Genomic DNA, 17,557 nt, shown 5'->3' with positions numbered 1-17,557 from the left:
CAGGTTGTGGAACGTAGAATTAGTATGAGGCAACATGGATTTGGTAGTAATAGATTTGGGATAGTAAGCAAAAGCATGTAACCCGGAAATTAGGTTGCTATTATCTTACTTGGACTATGAAGAAACACATTTGCCTTATTAGTACCCGTGGGAGAGGTGTCAGCAACCATATGGCCAGCACCATTGCCATATCCCTCAATACATGCCCCAGTTCCATCCTGGTCACCAGTGCCTTTTCCAGAGTTCATGCATTTGCAACAAACGCATTTTTCTCATTTTCCAAAATAGCAGGACGTTCTTACATTGTTTCATGGGTCTGAATGGGGAAGTACTGGGATTCGGTGGTCTCCCCTGGAAGCCAGATGGACTTTAGGGGCCCATGTAGAAACATTTCCAAGCATGCATGTGCAACGTCAGGGCGGGAGCTCGCCACCCAGGACTTCTGCCCGCAGTGTCATCATATTTGGGGTTGCAGCAGCAACTCCCACTGGCTTGATGGGGTTGATCGGTGCACTACTCCTGGCAGATGTGCGACTTAGAATTACTCATCAACTTAACATATCAATTGTGTCTTCAAATGAGACACAGCATGTTGAACTGCTTCTTTAATCCCCTGAGCTTCATTATCATTTTATTCGGATTCCTTGGGTGTTAGGTAGAACATTTGTATCATTAGCCACAGAAAATACAGTTCCATTCCTTTCTTCTTATAGTAGCCTGATAGGCAAATGCAGACACAATCATTATTGAACTGATCGACTTGCCCAACCTCAAACAAGATCTTCTTTCACACCTGGGCACTCGGCGCAGGCACTCCCCGTGGTGGCTGGTGACTGCTCTCTGCTGGATGTCCTTCTGTCCCTCCAATTGCACTGGCAACTGTGTTGCCCTGATCACAGTCACATGCCATTGTTGTGTAAAAACTCAGCAGATCTGCACTCCCAGTGCTGGCCCCGCACCAGAAGCGAAAGAGGCAGTGCCCACTTCAGCAAAACTCTACCTCTGCATTTTACGGTCCTCCCCTGCAGATGCAAAACAGTGCCACAGTCGTGCATGCCACTCACCAGCCATACCACCGACACCGGCTCATACGTATGTGCATGTCTCCCTGCCCGTTGAAATAATGAGCTTTTCAGGTACCATGACTGCCTGGCAGCTGCAACGCCACACGCCCGCGCCACCCCCTGGTGCAGCGTTCCTAGCAGTTATTACAGTAGTCCACTGGCGCCAATAGCCTAAAGGTTGCCTTGAGTAGTGCCTGGGCATGACCACCATGAGCGCCCCGCGCGGTCACCTTCTGGCCTATTGTTATTCATGACGATGACCAATTAGCACAGCCGTGCCGGCGCGGCTGATCAGGTTCACGAATAATAATCAGCCAATGTGAGGTAGAAAGCCCCTGTGCCTTTGCTGGCTTTTCTGGGTTTTGGAGTTCATATTTCTCCAAGACAGGCTGAACCCTGTTTTTATGTTTTTATGTGCTGTGCCCTAAGAGTCCTTATTATTCCTAACGCAGGGATACCCCGGATTCCCCGACAGTGTACCAGAGAAGGTCACCCTTCTATTTTAGTCATGTGGCAAGGCTGCAGGTGTCTTTATCACCTGTGTAAAATGGTTCCGCAGAGTGCAACACATTTGGCCTAGCTTGGTCCTTTTGGTCTCCCTGCTCCATTTTGAGCAAAATGGGGATTGTCTTTGTTTGCTTCAAAGACCTGAGGGTTCACATGACTATCCCTTGTCCCTCTTTGTGTGTGTGAGCCGAGGTGGCCATCTTTCATCATTGGCTGCGTGTTTTCCAGGACTGGGGCTAATTACCCCTGAAATCAGTTTTGACTGGCCCATGCAGATGCCTGACTGGGATAGTGAGGATTCACTTCCTCTGAGTGTGAGAGGCTTGTAGAATTCCAGGGTGTATTTGGAGGGATGGTCTGCCATTAGCTTACCCCCCCTCTATTTGAATGATCATTGCTGTGTGATTGGGCACTGTGGTCCTTCACTGCCTTGCGATGGGGGACATAAGCAGACCCCTTACCCACTCACCTTGTCTACTGCGAGACCTCAGTAATTACATTCCTTGAAAGCCTGCTGCTCGAGGAAAGACTGAAGCTCTGCACCAGCATTCTTTGATGCTCCACTGAATCCGACAGCAAAGCCCAACCTCTACAGAAGACCAGGAGAACACGACAACTGCACTTCTTTGCCCTGATCTGGTGAGAACCACGGGATCACACTTTCTACTCGAAGGTCTCGTCTGCAAAACATTCCTGACTGTGGCTGCATTACCGAATCCAGAACCAGTTGCCTCATCTCTGCTAGGACCCCAGAGAGTCTGCATGCCAACTGTACTAGGGACTCTTCATCCCAGGAGATCTGGCAAGTGCCCTGGATCCATCCATCTGGGAAGCACCGGAGGCCTGTGCTGCTTCTCATCATGAAACCACACTGCCGAACTTGTCTCCCAGTCCTCCTTCCTGTGGCTGGCTCCACTCCAGTGTGACTTTTAAGCCTTTCTTCAATATTTGTTTTTCCTTGGGAAAGTTTCAATCCAAAAAATGAGGCGGCCTCGTATGAAGTGGGAACCTAACATCGAAGACTACTACCGACTGCAATTGCGCCACCTTCTCGCGCCTCTGGCCTGTGAATCACTGAATCGTGCTGAATTCTCCTGAGTCTTGGGATCCCACCTGCACTGGTGTGTCGTCGTTGGAACGTGTATGGATACCACCTCTGGAAACTGCTAAACTACTGCTGCAGAACTGCCTTTTTGGTTCCCAGGGATATTGCTCTTCTGACTGGCCTCACGGACGAGCCTCTACGTCATTTAATTGTTCAACCCTGAAGCCTCTCTTCATCATCAATGGTCTTCTGAGGGCTTCACTCCACTGAAACCTCTGAATGTGCTTCTTGCGACACTTCACATAAGGTAGCGCTTTCCTGCCGAAGACTGCCCTGCATCCGCACAACTGGTGCGCTGGCACTCACTTGGAATGTACTGGCCTAAATAGAAAGATGTGGTCTTTACTTGCTACTGCACGTTCTGTTCTAGGAAAGACTCTTTACAAAAATCTGAAAACTCTTCAATGAAGCCAGGGTTGGGGTCGTACACTTTAGAACACAGAGTAGAGCAGCCATTATGGACTTCTCCCTCCTTTTGCTTCAAGGCCAACTACTCTCTTCCACAGTCAAAGTAAAACAAATAGGAATTATTTTTCATGAAGGCAAGACAACATCTCCACAAATAACGCTGTGGTGAGCAGCTACCCCTTTCTGCTTAAAAAGAAAAAAATCATAAAATGATCCCGCCTTCCTTCCTAGCCCACAGAGCGCTAGTACTTGGCGCTGCCCTTGTCAATGCGCTCTACACACACCTGCCCAGGTTTCTGATTAGTGAACTACAAAGAGTCCAAAATGAGGGTGTTTGGTTGATCTGTGATCTACCAAAGTTAGACCATTGACCCCGTCGATGGAATCAGAACACCTTTAGCGTTGCCGGCCTGCCCTTTAGATCATAGTCTGGTTTCACGCGGATCTATCGGATGGAAAAACTGTAAAGATACACACATTTCCACCAACTTGCAGCAATCAGTTACTGTGGAATGCCTAAATTCAACATGGCTTCCAGGGGAGAAACACGATTTCTAGACAAGACACCTAAAACTTTGAACACAACCCAAAAAACCCTCACCCAAACCTCTGCAGAAGTCCATGTAAAATCAAAGGAATGCAACTGGACATTCTCAATGTCCCTAGGCACGGTCATCAGCACTAACAGTTCCCCCCAGGGGTAGTGTGCGCTACACAAGTACCACCACTCACTCTCTCACAAGACTCTGCTCATAAATAAGCAGCTGTGACAAGACAGAGTAGGACCCAGTGTAATAAATATTCCTGGCAAGTAATCCGATCACTGCCCACAAGTTATCCTACACAATAGTAATAACCTGTGATTTATGTCAACTCGTGCTCCTGCAATGTTCTGTAATGTGATATTGTATGTCATAGGAGGGTCTGCAAGGAAATTCATGACACCTTAGAGCTGCTCTCATGTCACAAAACAGGAGTGGGGTCTTAATGTGTAACTCTGCTGCCTTGGATATTTCTTTGCAGGTAAGTCGGCACCAGTGCGCAGCAGGTCCCGGCCTGGCATTGTGGAGGAATGCTGCTTTTGTAGCTGCAGCGTGGCCATTCTGGAATCTTACTGTGCAGCGCCAGTCAACTCTACAGGTGCAGATGGTAAGAGGGCAACCTACTTCCCTACCAATGAGCGGGAACATATAACCTTCCGTTTATGTTCCCAGACTCATCCAGCCAATCGCTGAGAGCAGCTCGGGGGCTAAGGGGTCAAAACCAGGGTTAGCATTTCTGAGATAAAGGTATTAAAAGTCATCTTAAGTCTTGGATTACTGGTGCGGACCCCGATTCCTCCTGTGCCAACATTCACCATTTTGGGGGTGTGGGGAGTAGTAGCAGCATGGGAGAACCTGGGACAGAAGAGACAAGAGCAACCTGGTAACAGGTCCCCCAAAACTGCTCCAAAAGTACCCCCTTTGCTGCGCTCACATCCACCAGAGAGGAGAAGCAGGTACTTGTGTTGCAAATCCTTTTTTCGCATAGCCGTAGCAAGTCTTTCATCCTGCAGAGGTTTTAAGCCCTGTTTTTAGGGAATTCCTAGGTGAGTTTTCGGATCTGCTGTCCCCTGATCGCCATTGCTCGGGGATTGTCTTGGAAACGTACCCATCTTGTATTTGTATTTGTATTTATTTATTTGTAGAGCGCAGCCTTGCCCAGAGGCATCTGGGCGCGTAGTTACAAGAAGGTGGTTACAGGCAAGCATAACCTGTTCCCCTAGGGGAACAGTTTTACAAAGGAGAAACAATATAACTTACAATGATACAACTAGTGACATAGTGAAGCAGGTAACACATAATTACTCCAGAAATATATAACAGGTACTAGAAGCTAAAGTAAGGGCTGTAAATAAGAGAGAACATAAAGAGTTAGACCAGGGAAAGAAGTGCTGGTGTACTACAGAGAGCGCCTATAATGGGAGTGAAGTAGGCTCATCAAGCTTGTGAAGCCGGAATTTGGTTTTGAAGGAGTGGAACGTGGGTCATGATCTGAGTGTGAATGGGGTGGTGTTCCAGAGTTTAGCTGCAAGGACTGGGACGCTAGATCCCCCAGCAGACTGTAGCTTAAATCTGGCTATAGAGAGTGTTGACATAGGCTGATCTCAGTGGTCTGTGCGCAACATGCTGTGAGAACCGGCTGGTCAGATAAGCTGGTGCCAGGTTATTCTGAGCCTTGTAAGTTAAGGCTAAGGGTTTGTGCCATATTCTCTGCGCGACAGGGAGCCAGTGAAGGTTGCGTCTGATGTCTGAAATGCAAGATCTTCTAGGGATGTTGCGGGCTGCCCTGATGGCATTGTTTTGTGTAACTTGTAGCTTGTCAATGTTTTTTTGGCTAGTCCCTAGGTAGAGGGCGTTACAATAGTCTATTTTTCCCATGATTAGTGCTCTAGCTAAGATGATGCAGTTCTCAATGTTCAGGAAGGGTCTGCAGGCTGTGATGAGTTTACAAGCATAGGCCGAAGGAGACGCTACGGCATTGGTTTGTCTGGTTAGCAATAGAGTTGCGTCGAGATAAATGCCTAGAGTTTTAGCTACGTTCGACACTTTGATGTTGCCATCTATGGTGAATGATTTGTATGCTGGGTCAAGTTTGGCCAATTTGGAGTGCGTTCCAAGGATGAGTAGCTCCATTTTCTCATCATTGAGGCAGAGCCCCTGGTGAGCCATCCAAGCCTGGATGATTAGGTAGACATCATTAAGTGTCTTTGCGTCAAGAGCAAAGTCACCAGAGATATGGATGAGTATCTGGGTGTCATCAGCATAGTTGGTGTATGAAACACCCAGATAGTCAACTATGTCAACGAGAGGCTTGGTAAACACATTGTATAGCGTGGGATAGACACAAGATCCTTGGGGGACTCCGCAAGGAACAGTTGCAGGTTCTGCTGAGGCTAGAGGAGAAAAAGCCGTCATGGTTTTGTTTGCTAAAAAGGAACTGATCCAAGACGATGCTGAGTCCGAGAAGTGCGCAGCAATTTTGAGATGATGGCAAAGAATTTTATGGGTTTTATCCTGTTCTCGCCAACGCGTGGTCAGCACTCCGTTGCTCCCAAACTATGTTTGAACTGCATACTAAAACACAATAATACAGAAGGTATGCAAAAACCCGTAGGACGCCACTATCCACGGGCGACATTTACAGTTTTGCGTTTCAGCCAGCAGTGTCTTGAAGCCCGCAGAATGAACTATGCACTATTTATCAGAGGCGCAGACAGAGTAGGGCCGGAGCGGGCAAGGGCCACCCACAGTCTGTAAATGCCCACTCAGCAACACTAATTGGGCATTTCCAGATGTTAATGTCATTGCAGTTGGCCCAACCACATTAGCTTCAGGCCTCACTTGTTAGACAATCCTGGCTACGCCTCTGCTATTTATTGCACGGCCCCAGATATTTCACCCACAGGTGACTCTTTAGAGAGGGGTTTGCAAGCAAGACATTTGGGAACTTGGAAGCTCTACATGTCTCACTGTTCAAATACTCCCTTGCCTGTCTGCCCGAGCATTCAAAGAGTAGCTACTGGCAGGTGTAAAGGTGCCCCGCCTGCCTTTTTTAACAGGCTGGGGGATAAGAGTAGGGGCGCAGAACAGATGTCACCTTTCCACTGAGGTGCATTCCCGCCTTAGCCACAAAAACCACTTGTTTTTACAATATTTTCACGCTGGCGTAAAAACCAATGGATTCCTGCGGATTTGCCCGGTTTTTAGCACTTGTTAAAAGCACTGTATTCCTTTGGAATCTACTGTAAATGCCTCCCGCAAACGTAAATTACAGGAGGCATCCACACTTTTTCCATCAACAGGAGCCACCAGATTGAACATCTTTCTGGCACCCCTTCTTGGAACGGGCGGAAACTGCGCAGAGGGAACCATGTTACATTAAAGTGCAGGCAGGTTTGGTCCCCTGCGGACAGTTTCCACTGTTTCTTTTTAAATCGGGACCCAATTCTCACATAACCCCAATTCTCAGATGTAAATGAGGTTTCAGAGTCAACAGCAAGCACATGTGGAAAAGCTCTGCTGGGATTATCGAGGGACGGCCCCGATTTTGTGAAAATGTTTTTGCAATGCTTCATTTTTTGCATCTTGATCTACGCACTTAATTTAAATTATAGAGAGTTGTCCCACACGATATTCACATTCATGCCAAAATGTCACTAGCTCAATTGTTTGGAATGTATTACAACAAGGGAGTCTAGTCCAGTCCGTTCTTTTTTCTTTGCACGCCAAGACTGAAATCCAGAACTACGAGGCCCAGAATGCCGAAAATAAAGCCAGGCCCGCACTACCACCTACCCAAGCGAGCGAGCTCTGTTGGCATGTATGTCAGTGCAATGGCAGCCAACAAAGGGTCACGCTCGTCAAATACATTTTTGCCAATTTCCGGTAAAAGCACTTGAAATGTTATTGTAGCGGGATTCCTAACCTGCGCCTTTAATTCAAAATGTATCCACCTCACAGGTGGGAGTGCTGGAAGAGAACGGAATGAGAGGCAGCTGTAATTACCCAATAACCTGCTTATAGGGTAGCGCTTAGTGTGAGGCGCTGCTTGGACTACCCGGAACAGCAGTCAGCTCCAGACGATGGAGGGCAGCCCCCCTTCGCAACCCTCCCCTTAACCCCCCTCCCTGTCCCCCCCCATGCCGCCCACCCCGGTGCGATGGAACACAATCAGTAATTGCTCGCCCCCGGGCAGCGATGGTGCCCACTGTTTCATGAACATGTATTTTGCATCTCCCTTGTTGTGTGGCATGAGATAAAACGCTACAGGATTTACAAGAAGTTTTATATGGGGAAAACATTAAAAATGCTAATCCGTAATATTGCCCCATATTTCTCTCACTGCCTCGGTGCTGCCCTGTGTGGCATTCAATGCCCCATTTCTGCCGCCCCAGTGTACTTGTAACATTACAAGTAAACACATTCAAAATAATTGATGGTATGTCGAAAGCTATACATTAAAATGCAAATAGTTCCAGAACATTAAGCATCGGGTAGGAAGAGATCAATTAAACATGCATCATGCATGATTTGCAGGGGAAATTAGAACTTGTTAGACGAACCCGCACACCTGGAATTATCAGAATTTCTCAAGATGTACAACAGTTATGCGCCAGGGGGCGCTGTTCACAACGCTTAGAAATTGGGCCGCCCATGGCGGATGATCTCTGGACGCCTGGAAGAGAACCCACAAAAGGCGTGGCGAAATATAAACATGTTTTACTTTTTTCTATTCCAGAAAAGCAGTTCCATATCTGGGGTCACAAAAGTCATTTATCTGAGCAGCCAAATAAGCTTGTTCCTGAGGGGGTTGGTGGCTGCGCGCTCCCTGTCCAAGCAGAGAGCGGCTGGAGTTATTGTACCCAGTTCTGCTGCTGATCTAGGGTTTTGGGGATGCCACGGGTCTAGCCTCTGATTGGGTTCTGCAGAGAAGCGGCTTGTGAACCGCTCCTCGCTGCCTCACTGAAAAGTTATTTCTTCGTTGGTCACCCAGCGATGGCAGAAAGCATTTTTAACATTATTCTTTCATGACTAAGTGCTGTCTGCAAATTGGGGGCTCAAAAGTTATTTGCGGAACAGAACTGTGCAGGGAGCTGTCGTTCCACCAAACCACGCACAAGCAGGACAAAGAATGAGGGGAAGAATATTTGACAATCTGACAATAAAGGTCCTGCTTATTATGGTGCCGCATTAGACCGGGTCCCCACCTGCATACGTTCAATAAAAACACACAGGAGCCAGAGATAGTGGCGCAGAACTGGCGCACGGGGAGCCGTGCGCTGACTTGTATTAACGTTGTCACATGGTACTCCATGTGACAACCCACGTCTCACGCCGGCCGTCAAGCGCTGGCTGAGATTATAACATCCATGCCAAATATAGCAACAAACAAAACCGTGCACAACTATTATAAACAACACAATGAACTGCTCATTCAACCCCATCACCCTCGGCCAGCCTTGTCCTGTGGCATTCTTCTATAGCTGGGACGCTACTTTGTTGCGCAGTTTCTCTTGGCTGCAGTGCCAGCGCTGCTCGTTGGGGCAGCGGGTACCCCAGTACCTAGGAAGAACACATCCTCATTTTCCTGCCCGCACACAGCTGCCAAGTCGCCCTCTAGACCGCCACCTCTAGACCAGTCCGGTTCCTCTGCACTGGTTGCTTGATGGACAGCCTCCTCAGGACGCCGGTTCTTACACGGATCTTCCGTCTTGGTGACACTGATGGATGGCCACAGTGTCTTGCAGAGAGCGTCAAAGTGCCCTGACCCGTCTCCCCATCGCTGCGCGCCCTTCGACATGCAGCATCACTCCGTCACAGTACTCCTATGCCCAGGGGTGCTTCTTCCGTTCCTATTTTCTGGGCCGCAACACTTCCCACTTTGCTCTTCTTATTCTGCACTCGGACCGCATACGCTTCGCCCACTCTGATGGCATCCTCCATCATGGCTGACTGTGTCGTGGCCAACTCATGGGCTCTTCCCAGCTCTAACATTCTTTATAGGGGCATCCCAGGTTCTTTCAAGATCCGGGTGCGCAGCTTGTTGGAGCGACATGACTGGATTATTTGGCCTCGGAGGTCCCCTTCTTCATCCACAAAGGTGGAGCCTCGTGTAAAATGAGTGAAGGGACTCACCTGGGCCTTGGGCACCTTGCCACAGCCGAAAACCGTTCAAAATGAAGGTTCATCATTGGCGCAAAATATTCTGTTAGCGCCTTTCTTGCCTCTTGATATGTTCCAGCTCAGGGCGACAGTGTCTTATAGAGTGCATGGACGTCGGTCCCAGCATAAAATAAAAGTAGGGTCTTCCTTTGAGCACCATCAGTGGTTGAAGCGGTGCTCCTCTGCTTTTCTTTCAAGTTTAACTGTTCCTATACTTTTATTTTCTAAATAAACTGTTCTGGAATAGTTTCGTTTTAAAATAAAAGTGTAGGAAGAAGTTGAAACTTGCACCTGAGTGCACTGCACTGAACATTCCCTTAAACAGCAAGTGTGTTAGGGAGTTTGGATTTCACGTGGCAGGGGGCGTGGCGATGGGCTCTGTGGGGAGGTAGAGCAGGCCAGCAGGGAGCATAGTTCCACCACTTCTTTTTGTATGCTTGGACCACTGAGCGTCATCCACTATCTCAGCTGCCTCATCGAACATGTCCAGTCTCAATAGCCAATTGGCCCAGTAGGCCCCCAGGGATGTTGGGCTCCCTTTCATATCAAACCCTGGTACTGGGTGACTATGAAACAGGGGACCTTGGGGTTGGAAAGGTCTGCCCACTCCCTGTCTTGGTGCTGGAACGTTGCTCGCCCTCTGACTGGGCGCTTGCATATTACTTGGCCCATGTGTACTAAACAAAACATTACTGCCAACTCCCCTGTTCCCACTGAACCTGGGGTCTCTGTCCATCCTCTCGCCATTTCAGTGCTTTCACTCTTTAACCTCATAGCCGTGGGGCTGCTGGACCACACCGCACAAGCACTCCTATGGATGACAGCTGCGGCAGGCGGGATAAACAGCACACCTCGCTGGCAAAAGTTACTGGGAGTCGTACCCGCTGACGTATTCAATTGACTTCTTCCTCTCTGAACTGCTCTTCGCGCTTTAACCAGAGCTCCCCTTGTGTGCCTGGGGTAGACCGCATGAGCATCCTGGTGATGAGGGTGGCAGCAGGCAGGGTTTTGCACACCACTAGCTGTCTTCCATGGCCCTTCTGGACCGCAGTGCATGGCAATGTGACCCTCCTCAGCAGTCTCCCAGGCCTCAAACCGTCGCTGCAGCCACGTCGGTCAGCACACGTGGAAACGAGAAGGAAGAAAAGAAAAAAAACAAGCGCCGGGTCCTCCAGCAGCGTGTGCCCTTGAAACCCGGGCCTCGCCGGAGGAACCAGCAGTCTTGCCAAGAAGGACCAGGCCATGCAACACGCACCGGGGACTTCGGGTGCGGAAGGCCGCCCATGGCAGGACCTCGTCGGGGCGGCTGACCGTCGTCGGAGCAGCTCTGACACGATAAGGAGCACCACTGAGTGGGCGCTCCTGTCAGCATGTCCTAGCGCAGCTGGTATGCACGCAGACTCTGTCACGTCAATCTTTGCCAGTATTATGGGGCCGGATAAGGCCGTGCCCCCACCTGCATACTTTAAATAAACACACAGGAGCCAGATATAGTGGCGCAGAACTGGCGCACAGGGAGCCTTGCACGGCTTTTATGAACATTGTGACAACCCACGTCACACGCTGGTCGTCAAGCGCTGGCTTAGATCATAACACTGCTGTTTTGTTCTATGAATTTTGTAATTTATACAGTACCTTTATAAAGATGATATATTATTTTATTGGACATCGTGTTCTGGAGCTGGATGCAGTGTCTCCTCACTTCACTCCTAAAATGGCACCTAAAGTGCCATTGCCTAATCTCGCGGGAAGGGGCTGTGCCTACTATCGCAAGACTAGGTGACTCCACACCTGCCCCGGCACTCAAACGAAAGTTCAACACAGGAGCTCCACAGACAACACACCTTCCAAAGTTCCATTCCCTTTTGCTTTGCGGCTCCACTGATGCATATATGTGATAATATTGAAAGATGTGCCATACATCCTATGTATAAAACGTTGTATACTTGAGCAGGACGAGTGATGGCGAAAAGGTGGAAAATAAATCAGGGGCAGTTTGGGCGGGGGAGGGGCTAACAGTTAGCTAACTGATGATGGGAGGGGTCACTTCAGAAACTGGACAGGCAAACTTGGAGGCTCCGCCCCCTCTACCACTAGGGTTGCCTGGCTTGTGATCCAAGTTTAGGTGGAAGGATGAGTGAACAGGACATGAAGCATCACCAAGACGATGCATGAATTGCCCAAAATAGCATATAAGCACTTATGGCTCCATGTGGTGGCTGTATGGACTGTTCCGGTGGTGCGGTGGAGTGGCAACCAAGTCACTTCTCTTTTCACCCAAACGCATGTAAAAGTCACCCAGAGATCTCAGAGCCTAGGTCTAAAACAACATGGAGAGACGGTGTTGGTTACCAGTCCTTTGAGCCTTTGGTAGATAACCTGGCTTGACCCACAATGCAGGGACACATTTTTACTGTGGCCTTGGTTAGCCCTCAAATTGGTGACTGTTCTTAGGGTTGAAGAGTGAATTAATAATGATTTCTTATAAATTGAGAAGCAAATCAAGGGGAACTCACAAATCCACATGGAGAACTTGGTTTCTAGTGTCCAGTCTGAGGCAAGCTCACACGAGGAATACCACAAAGAAAATGAGAGCTGTGTTGGCTTATCCCTTGGTCTACAACGAGCAGGCTGAGTAACCCAAACAGTTTGAGGTACACCAAAATAAAAAAGTAAGATCACCTAATTTTTCCATGAGGTTACTCCGACACTCATGGTAGGCTCACACAGTGTTGTTCCAATGGAGGAATAAAGTTCTCGCCAGTCATTGGGCTCCCCTGCAGTTAATTGCAATCCTGTACACCCTGCGTGTCAATTCCTTTGAACTTGGGTGGAGTTTCTGGAGAAGTTGTGACATAAGCCTAGATAGACCAAGCCTCAAACTAAATGCATTACGTGAAATCCTACAACACACTTAACATGTTTTGAAAGCCACCAATACTGACCACACATTTTTAATTAATTGCTTCAGCCTAGTTAATTAATTGCTTCAGCCTAGAAACAAGAGCAATCAACACGAACGTGAACACATAAGTGTAACTGCTCGAGGGAAGGCGTTAGGTTGGTGCCATGTCATCTAAAGCGCCCAAGAGAAAATATAGCATAGACGATATGGTTAGCTCATTCCCTTTTTCAAATAATTGAGGAAATTCCACTGACTCTTGCTTGGCCTCGACACCAACTCATTCTCCCCTTAGAGCCATGTACCTGGTTTTGAAATCGCTAGTGAAGCTCTGGTATAGGATTGCAGAGGAAGTGGCCAAACAAAATGTGTTAGTTGAAACAATTCACTTTTCTTGGTGATAAAGTCACCTGGAAAATGGCCACCAGGGGGTGACATTTTCCAAAAAAATGCACCCTCAGTAAAATCAAACACTTTCCCCAAATATTCTAGGATTGGAGTTTACAATATAAAATCGTACCCCTGCTAGAATATTTCGGGAAAGTACGCTAGGGGTAAAAAAAAAAAGTCACCTACCTGACGACTTTTTCCAGGGGACATTATCACATGGAACCCTTTTCTTTAGTAGTCCTTTATGCTTCACGCCACTCAAATCTTACATTGGAGGAACATAGGCTTGAAGCCTCACCATCACGTGATGACGTCAACTGTTTTAGTAGTTCACTGGCGGCCAGGTGAACTACAAATCCCTGCGTGTGCCTAGCTCAGGTGAATCAATACCATCACAACTGGATGATATTATGAAAGAGAACTCCAAGTCAACAGCGAAAGAACAACGGCTCACCAATCCATGATCGACACTGTACCACCTGTGGACAGTTGTCACACTGTGAAGAAAAGAGTCAGATATAAAAGGTAAAAATTACAACGAAAAGGAAAAATGCACAAAGACGAAAAAAGTAATACATGGCTAAGTGTGTAATAAACAAACATTCATTGGTTTAGATCAATGTACATTCCACTACCACCATTATAGAAACTAACAATTGCATTATCGTTCACAAAGCAACTACAAATCCCCACCCTCATTCAAAATGGAAAGCGAACAAGAGCAAAAAGAAGGTGCTTAAGAAAGCTGAGAGAATTCCAGTACAAAGGCACGAATTAAGGGAAAAGTGGACTTCGTACCCCAAGCTGGACCAGAAACAATGAGTAACACACGAGAAAGACAGCCGTTGGATAGAACTACTGGGATCCTTGCTGCTGAAGGGTCAGACAACAGTTCTTCTGAAATACCCCCTGATAGGGATGCTCTGCAACTGCCTTCATTGAAGAAGTCACAGGAAATGTCGAATGATAATGACATGAATCCATTTACGTCATTAGAGTTTGAGGACTTTTTTTAAATACAATCTTTGCCTGCTCCCAATCAATCTAAAGTTATGTCAATTATTCATGAAATTCCTAAACTTCAGTGTGAAACAAACAGGATATCAATCTTGAAAAATTCTGGGATGATATTTGCAACAGGAAAGTAGATGTACATTTGAGATAAAATGCAGCAGCTTCAATGGGTTATGAAAATAGGGAAACTTCTTTAATCCTATTGCATTGTGCACTGACTTCTGACAATTATGTTATTCCGATCACTGGAAGGAGTATGTAAGTTGCCACGTTACATGATACTAATGAACGTAATACGAAACTGGCAGCCTTAAAGTCTATTGTAATTTTGTAGGTCCCACTTCCAGAAATGTTGAAGGGATTCCTACTCTACATAGTAAAACACATGTTACTACTGAAAACTGGCATTGGTTATCATCGGCTTTAGAAGAAAACAATATATTTTGCACCCAAGAAACATTTTAATAGTTTGAAGATTCTTTCATACAATACATGTGGTTTTCAAACTTTTAGTGGCAAGTCTATAGAAACTTTAAAAACACATGACATCATTAATTCTAAGAAACCTGGTAGGACTAAGATCCTACAATCGAGGGCTATTCCTCTATAGTGAAACCTGCAATAAGGGGGAAAGCGGGATCTCTAATTAAGGCTTGCTTGTGGGAGTAAAGAAAGATTTGAAAATGAAGGAACTGAAATGGGCTCCCCTGTTTGAAACTGCGTTGGCAGTAATTGTCACTATCATTTGGACCAACGGAATAAGAGACAATATTGTAATTATTAACCTGTATGATCAGCCGGCCAATGTTATTAATTCAGAGTTGGAATTACCAATTGTCCCAGTGGCTCATGCATAACCCCCTGAGCAAATGATTGTACTGGGAGGGCACTTTTATGCTAAGTGCCCTCTGATTTATTGTATTGGAAGTGAAAGCAGGTTTGATAGGGAGGTTAATATTCCTACGATTAAATGAAATCACAGTCTTAATTAACATAGGAGGCATTGGGCCCGATGTTGGGGGAGTGGCAGTTTGTGATGGCTAATGATAGAATAAAGTGGGATATTCGGTAGAATATACTTGGTATGCCAGGAAAAGAAGGGCAACTTTTTACATTACTTTTTGGTTAACAGTCATTATTTTGATAAATTGGAAGAATTAATAATTTCAGAGAACCTTTATTGTTACCATTCGGAACTCTTTTAAAAAAAATGAACTGGTAAAACATGCGAGTGATATTCTAGTCAGTTCAGCGGGCAATAGAAAGTTTGGACAGCGGAATGTTACTAAGATCATCCAAAGTATTGATGATGTTAATTCAGACAAGATTGTGCCATCAAGATCTGATAATCCAGCAAGGTTTTCTACATGGATCAAGGAATTATTAATCACCTTCTCTAAACCCCAAAGGGGGATATGGGTCAGTGAAAGGCATTGGTTTACAGTATGATCCCATAATTAATCACTTTAAAAATATAATTGTGAGCTACATTGAGATTACTGATTAAAGCATCTAATGACAGGCCTTCGTACAAGGTCTTTAGATGTAAATTAATGCAGATTTATAAAAAACGGTCACTGTTACTATAAGAAAATTATGAGTTCAGAGAACTGGCAGAAAAATAATAGATGCTTGCTAAAAAAGATTTTTGAAAATTCTGCTTGTTATTTAATGATAAAGAAGATAGGAACTTATCAGTATTGATTTGACACACGTGGGCAAAGTGCATAAGTTGGACTAACATAACAACCTTATAATAAAACACATAAAACATGATCCTTGTAAAAAAAAAAAAACTGAAAAAGAGGTTTGGCTTATGTAACAAACATAATATAATAGACCTGATTTCTAGAGTTAAAGCCTCTCGTGTACCAGGCCCAGATGAACTTGCAAGTGTCGATCTAAAAAAAAAAGAGGGAAAGCATTTTAGTGCCCATATTTAAAAATGGAGATCAATTAGACCCAGGGAACTTTCGAATTATAGCTCTTTGGATGTCGGTAATAACATTTTTGCAACAGCTTTTCTAACAGAATTGAACATCTAGGAAAACAGAAGAACTTTTTTTTCACTCCTGCAAAGAGGATTTAAAAAAGGATTTTCGACTAATTTTAATATCATTTTGAAATATCTCGCTAAATGATCAGGAATACGTGGCCAGAACTCCTCATTTCCTATAGAGCAGCATTTGACAAAATAGGTAGAGACTGCCACTTGGGCAAAGTTGCAGGGATAAGGTGTAAACCAGGACGTGTTCCAATGATATCATATGATATGAGAGATTATTTATAACGCAGTTAATACCCAGAGGTTTCTAAGCGCAGACCCGGGGACCGAACCTGTGTTGCGCCGTTTCATCTTGCTTCCAAAGCAAGCACGTTGCCCCTGAGCTATCCTCCCGAGACTTCCAATCCATTAAAATCTTGTATAGTTACATCAGAGTAAGAGTTTGTCTAAATTAGCAAGGTACTTCCACCAACTTGATTGAAAACAGAGGATTCAAACTGAGGTGCGTTCTAGCACCCCTATTATCCAACCACTACATAGTGGACAAAGCATTAAAGATGGTCAATAGTTTGCCTCCTAGACTTGGAACCATTCCTCTTCAATGGTTGGGTTGTGCTGATGGCCTGATTAGAATGGTTCATACCCTAATCAGGGCACAATGGCCACCTCATACTTTATTAGATTACGCTGCAGAAAACAAGCTTGAAATAAACAATATAAGCACTAAAATTCAGATATTCAATTCCAAAAGGAATAATACAGTGAGTTTTTCATGGACACTAGGTAGATAAATTGTAGAAGTGGTACATGTATAGACATAGTTGGGAACATACTTTAGTGGTCGATATAAGGTTGCTACTAGCCATGCCAGACCGGTCAATAAAATGAGGCCAACAATGGCGGTTATAAACAGATTTAATATGACACATGCAGGGGCTTCACATTGAAGCCAGCCGCAGAAGATGATGCCCATTGCACTTTACAGCCGGATAGGTTGCCAGATTGGCGTACAAGGATTGAGTCTGCCGATAGGCATACAGTGCTAAACCTTCCCTCAATGCTGCCCAATGGCACCTAATTTGCTTGAAACTAGGTCTGGTTACAATGAGGACAATTGCAGAGAACCGCAGGCCGTGTTTGTTTATAAAAGTTATGGCAGCAAAAAAGGATGAGCTCCTTTACATTTTAAGAGAGAGTTGGAAGTCGGGGAGCCCAACAGAACTACCAAAGTTAAACATTTTAAATGAGCCGTTTCTTGATTTAATAAAGGCTCCATGGAACGCAATTAGAGAATCAATGAAAGAAGTAATGGTTTTTGTATTTAAAGTAATCAAAGAACAAAGAAGCACTTTGGGATTGAAATAAAAACCTACAGAAGTTGGAAAAGAAAAATTGGGTAGAGACTATACCTCCAAAGTGTGGTATAACAATCTCTTATATTAATGTGTTCCTTGACAC

The 17,557-nt window shown here is 45.7% G+C and overlaps 1 protein-coding gene across 1 annotated transcript in view; it reads left to right on the top strand.

Annotated features, from left to right (window-relative positions):
- The window catches only part of LOC138452858 (insulin-like growth factor III), a 71,264-nt gene that overhangs the window by 35,567 nt on the left and 18,140 nt on the right, over positions 1-17,557 (top strand). Inside the window, exon 3 of the mRNA XM_069605206.1 lies at positions 4,108-4,233. Within this exon, the coding sequence (XP_069461307.1) occupies positions 4,108-4,233 (126 nt within the window). The remainder of the gene's footprint in view (positions 1-4,107; positions 4,234-17,557) is intronic.

Source organism: Ambystoma mexicanum, chromosome 1p (genome assembly GCF_040938575.1).
Source record: "Ambystoma mexicanum isolate Mex_15411 chromosome 1p, UKY_AmexF1_1, whole genome shotgun sequence".
Taxonomy (NCBI): Eukaryota; Metazoa; Chordata; class Amphibia; order Caudata; family Ambystomatidae; genus Ambystoma; species Ambystoma mexicanum.
Note: the sequence above shows the minus strand (reverse complement) of the source record. Positions and strands in the feature narration are given on the sequence as shown.